The sequence below is a fragment of the Micropterus dolomieu genome, linkage group LG07 (genome assembly GCF_021292245.1).
Source record: "Micropterus dolomieu isolate WLL.071019.BEF.003 ecotype Adirondacks linkage group LG07, ASM2129224v1, whole genome shotgun sequence".
NCBI lineage: Eukaryota > Metazoa > Chordata > Actinopteri > Centrarchiformes > Centrarchidae > Micropterus > Micropterus dolomieu.
Window position 1 is genome coordinate 13,886,899 of NC_060156.1, and position 6,087 is coordinate 13,892,985.

At 36.0% G+C, this 6,087-nt stretch overlaps 1 protein-coding gene across 2 annotated transcripts in view; it reads right to left on the reverse strand.

The window, feature by feature from the left end:
• Positions 1-2,192, reverse strand: part of LOC123974364 (acetylcholine receptor subunit alpha-like) — a 21,995-nt gene extending 19,803 nt beyond the window's left edge. For both annotated transcript variants that reach the window (XM_046055001.1, XM_046055000.1), the window contains exons 1-3: positions 2,003-2,192; positions 928-1,070; positions 794-838 (exon numbers count right to left, since the gene is read on the reverse strand). In XM_046055001.1, coding sequence (XP_045910957.1) covers positions 794-838; positions 928-1,070; positions 2,003-2,045 — 231 coding nt within the window. In that variant the 5' untranslated portion in view covers positions 2,046-2,192. The remainder of the gene's footprint in view (positions 1-793; positions 839-927; positions 1,071-2,002) is intronic.
• Between the last annotated feature and the right edge of the window lie 3,895 nt (positions 2,193-6,087).

Below are 6,087 nucleotides of genomic sequence, written 5' to 3' on the forward strand. Positions count from 1 at the left end.
ATTGTTCAGCAAATGTTTATGTTCCCTGTATCCAACCATCTTTTTATCACCTTAGTTAGAGAATAAATTCACTGTAATATAATCAAGAGCTGTGTGTGATGCCTATTTATAGTTCCTGCCAAGAGAATTGACCCTTTAGATATGAGACTGACTGACTGATTTAAGATAATTGAGCGATTATTAACTAACTGATCACTAGTAATAATTGTATAATTATTCAAAACTACCTAGAGGTCCGGAGACTCTAGGATTATAACAACTCCGGTGGTGCCCTTAATGAGGAAATTTTGATTTTATGAATTTTAATTCATAATTGGGTATCAATTCTCATAAATTTATTAAAATGCATAACTAATAAATTTAGGTCTACTACAACACACAGAACAATGGAAACTACTTCAACAATGGCAGCCATTCTTAATTCTCTATTTTGTGAAGAAAAAACAAAACACATTATATATAGTGCAACATATATTGATTCTCTGGTACAACAGAAAAAACAGAACAATTAGTACGGTACAATCCAAAACTGTACAATTGAAATTGTACAATTGAAACAATTGAAAGAAAAAACAGCATTGGTTCTCTTCAAATTTAAATTTTTTCAACTTAAGTCAAATATTTATATATTTTAAATGAATTTCTTGGCATCAGGATACATTTTGTTTGCATCTGGGCTATTTATAATTAGCAAGATGATGTATTTCTGTCCATCTCTTTCTTACTCATTTAAATTTTTACATTGTGGATATGGTGGTCTCTCTTTAATGATAAATGAACACATGTATCAAACCTGTTTCAGTCGAACATTGCTGCTGACAATCTGGTTGACCTCATCCTGTGAATCCAGATAAATATGTTTAGACAGTTGATTACAATGAATCTTAATACAGTTGGGGTGATATCGTGTGTGACATGAGACCTCACCACACTGATGAGCTGGATGAGCTGAAGGCCTACAGTAACAACCACCGGGTCCTTGAAGTGATTGACAGGACGGACAACTTTATTGTAGCCAGTGAAAATTGTTTTGACAAGACGCGTTTCATCGGAGGAGGCCCAAGCAGCACCTAGAATAAAGAAGACAGCAAATACAAGCTCATAGTTGTTTACTTTAATTTAAGGTTTAAGAGTGTGACATATGGCTTTCTTTATTCCTCAAGGAGCCTCTTGAGTGTGCTGGAAAATGATCATGTTGTGCCAAAGTAGAATATTGCTTTAAGAACATCCATTTAATAGCAACATTTAATAGGAGTTGAAAATAGATGTGACCCACTAATTAAGTAGGCTAAACTGACCTACTTGTGTGTACGTTTGTTGTGAATGCGTGAAAGTTCCCTGGCTATATAACAGAGATAGTCAAGAAGAAATTGCATTCAAGCTCATGTTCTGCAAATGTAATGTATATACGTATTTGGGTGTACCCACTGTGTCGGATTTGGGGTCTAAATTTGGCATTACTGAATTCAAACATGTGATAGCTCTCCTGTAAGAGATGTTCTTTTGCTTTTTCTGCTACATGTGCGTCACAAGCTAGAGCAGGATCCGCTTTCATTTTTCAGCTGACCTTGAAAAGTAGGTCATTTTACAGCAACATGTTGTTTGAATGGTTGAACGATTCTCGAGACATTCCACAAGGTAAACTTAGGACTCTACTGAACATAATTATGCAGGTGACTTTATATGGTGACAGACAGACAAAAGGTTGAAAAGCAAAATGAAAACAGTGCACATGCCCTTATCAATCAAAGAGCCGGTCTGCACAAAATTTACATTTGCTCATTAGTTTTGCTGTTTGAATTGGAACCGCTTACACTGACCTGAGAGCAGTTTCATTAAACCTAATTAACGAAAATAGGGTTTAGTAATAGTTTTTTAGAATTCAGCTTTTTCTAACTTAATCATGCTTTAAACACTAAAAGTAAATCAAATAAAGCTATAAAGACATGTATTTCCACATATTACCAAAACACATTTTCTTTAGTTTTAAATAAGTTCTTACCTGCTAGAATAGCTAGATGAAAAATGGAAAATGCAGTATTCATTCTTGCCAATAAATACAGGAATCCAAAACCAAGATCCAACTTTAACACGTTGCCCGTTGACCACTTGAGAATAAAAAGGGTTTGACCCACCTAAAACATTCTTTCAGCACTGGCAAATGGCTTACTGTACAACCTCCATGCTCTCCACTGGCAGCATTGTTGTTATTCTCTGACAGTGGATGTGAGTGACTGGCTGCCAATGAGTGTCATTTGAGAGGGCTGCATTCTTTGTCATCTGTTATAAGAGCAACATGCCAGAGTAATCTACCACTGAAATATACCACCGTGAACTTGGCCACACTGAACGTCAGGGTGCAAAGACACGACACGTGCTTGCTGATCTCAGTTTCTCTTGCACCAGCGATTAACTATTAATGATGCCTTGACGTCTGTGTACATCTCTATAACATTATATATATATATATATATATACACATATATATATCTCTATATATACATATGTAGTATGTACCTATACATGCGTACATACTCAATACGTATTTTGCCTTATGACATATGTGCTGTACCTATATATTAGAAAATCTAAAAGTTGTTTCCATATTGAAAAATGATTTGACATATATTGTTGTATTTGTGCTATACAAATAACGTTGATTGATTGATGGATTGATCACATGATAATGTAGATGTTAAAATCTACATTCAGTGTGTAAGTTTTAGTGGCATCTAGTGGTGAGGGTTGTGAATTGCAACAAGCGGCTCACGGTACATCCACGTGCTCCTTGGACGGTCCCATTTCCTGAATTGTGAAGTCATTCTTCTTCAGTGGGTGTTCATGTGCTCTTAAGTCGTAATGGGGCGGCAGTAGCTCAGTCCGTAAGGATTAGGCTAGGAATGTGTGGACTGGTAGCTGGAGAGGTGCCAGTTCACCTCCTGGGCACTGCCAAAGGAGGCCTTGAGCAAGCTCCTGAACTCCCAACTGCTCGGGGTGCCGTACTGACTGGCAGCCCCCTCACTCTGACATCTCTCCATGTGTTGCTATGGGTCGTGTTTGTGCATGTGTGTGTCTTTCAGACCTGTGTGTATACTAACATAATAACAGAGTGAGTGACTGATTTTCCCCTTTGGGGATTAAATAAAGTATATCTTCTTCTTCTAATGTGGAATCAATATGGACGCTACTAAAAAGATGTGTTGGATTATAATTAGTTCACTCTACATGGACAGCAAACTAACTGTCATAACGATATTACAAATTACATGTTAGCAAAATATGTAAACCTCCTATGTCAATTAAGATTGAAGGGGAAAAAAAACACCACCACATGAATGCCCCCTCAGGACGTGTTGCCGTCCATTTGTCCAAATTTCACTTCTCTTCTTACTTCTAATAAACCAAAGGACGACTACTACTACTATTAATTCTTCTTCTTCTTACATATTCAGTGAAGTGATGAAACGCGCTCTGTAGAGCCATTTGTCGGTTTGGCCTACTGTGGCAACATGGCTGCGCAACATAGCCATGTCCATGTAAGAGGACCCGTGGTGTGTGTAGATAGAAATAGCTCTTTCTAAGGTAATCAAAACATAATGGCTCATTATGTAACGTCTTTATACACCACTGAAAACATAGTTATGGATATTATACTGCATTTCTGACTATAGATTCCCCTAAATATTACACACTGTACCTTTAAAGACTCAATATTAGAAAATATAAAAAATGGAAAGTTAATCATGAACAACTGTCAATAGCTCCAGAATAGCTACTGAATGGACATTGTTGTTGTTTTGTTGTTGTTGTTTCCAAAAGCTTAGTCAATTTGAGCAAATAATGAACAGGCAACATTTACACAAGGTTATGGTGACTCAGAATTGGGAACTGTCTACAACACGTAAGAATATGTTTTATACAGAAAATCTTAACTGCTCATGTGCCGATGGCTCTTGGAATTTATTGATATTCCACAGTATAATTAGCACTCCTTATTAAAAGCAACAAAACCCCATAACATTAAAGAATACATAAATATTCAGTGCATGAGATATATGTATACATGTCAAATGGTTCTGCTTGAAGTTTCTGCCTGTTAAAAAGGAGTTTTTCCTTGCCACTGTTGCCAGGTGCTTACTCAAGGTGGTAATTATTCAGTCTATGTAAATAACAAAATAAAGAGTGCTGTCTCTACCTCTATATGAAAAGTGCCCTCTGAGAACTTCTGTTATGATTTGGTGCTATATAAATAAAACTGAATTGAAATGAATAGCTATTTATAAAGGTTGACCTGGGACATTAATCCTTAAACCTTGAAATTAGAATAGACTACTAACTGAGTTTCTGTAAAGATGAATCTGTCAGTGGATGGATATAGGCTAAGCTAGGAGAGCAGAAAGTGTGTTTTATCTACCTGTGTTTTGACTTTGTTTTTGTTTTTTTGGACACAATTCTATGTATGGTTAGTCTAAAGCTGTTATATATTTGTTTGTTTATTTGTTTTGTTGTTTAAATATATAATAAAGAATTAATTAAAAAAATAATTGTCAATTGTCTACAGCGTTTATAAGTTTATTTAAGGAAAGGACAATCTGTAACACTTTGCTTTAAGTCCATTTAAAAGCAGTGAACAAATATTTGATCAATACATTGCACATATTTGCTGTTAATTGTTAATCGTTGATGTTCTATATTTTTATATTGTCAATTTATGTATCTACACAATATTCTCTTCTGTTGCAATACGTCTGCACAACACAAACCCGGAACAATGCACATGTAAATATCTGCGACGTTGTTCTTTCTCTGCAAATAGTTGCCTTATTTTTCTCTATTCTTTTTATTATTCTTATATAACTTGCATTGTTTATTCCATATTTATATATTTCTAGATTTATTTATGTCAACTGTGTGTTTGTCTGTGTGTAGCACCTTATCACTAAAGCAAATTCCTCGTGTGTGTAAAACACTACTTGGCAATAAAGTTCCCCCTGATTCTGATTCTGATGTTTAATTACACAGCTGTACACAGCTATATGTGTTTATTTTTAAGTGTTTATTAATTAAAGTACTTGTCAAAAATGATAAATTCTCTTATGAAGACATTTTATATTATTTACATTATTTATGACAACTGTTATTGCTGTATTGTTGTATTATTGACAAATACATACAATTAAACACTTATATCTGCTTGCAACTACATTATGGTATGTTATAAACCATTTATATGTTTTATATACTGCCTATAATTGCTAAATTTTGTGATTTAAAGTAAAATGTTAAAATGAAAATCTTAACTATTTGTGATTTAGTTAGTAGCCAGTCAGTGTGAATAATGAAGCATTTTTTAAAAGTATTTTCACAGTGACTCTAATTTCCAGATACCCGCCTAAAAATAAACAGTATAATCTTATGTAATTCAGATGTTCAAACAGCCTTTTGTTTCCTGGAGGCCAGGTGTTACACCCATGTTTCCCTCTTTTGCTCTGCCCTACCCCCCACCTGTCCTGCCCGTGATGGGTCAGTCAACTCAATTTCCTCACATCCCCAATCCGTTCGATCAGCCAGTCACTCAACCACTCGCCTCATTCATCTCACTTAGGGACAAATGACCATTTTGGCAATGTCTGAATTAAGAGAGATTTGTACCCACCCCCCCACCCACACACACACACACACACACCCTCTATCTCTCCAATCACTCAGGCCACCTGAATTCACACCATGTAAGCACCGCTTTGCCTTTCTCCTGTCATGTACCACGGGGCAAGCCAGCATTGTGTCTGCTCAGTCGGCCTTTAGTCCTAGGCGTACACATTTGGTGCTCTGTCCAGTGTTAATTACAACACTTTCAAGGAGCACGCTGCAAGTCCAGTCTCTAGAGGGCCGTGAGCTGTGTCTTTATATCTGCTCTGTAAGTGATTAAATGTTCATTGAATCTGAATGAAAACGTCCGTGTAATATCTGCAGGGGGTGGATGAAAGCTGGACAACATACTGGATGTTTATGCCTCGATGAAGATTAAGAGGATTAGAGTTTTCATAGAAGACATTATAATGTGCATTGAGTGATATATTTTACATG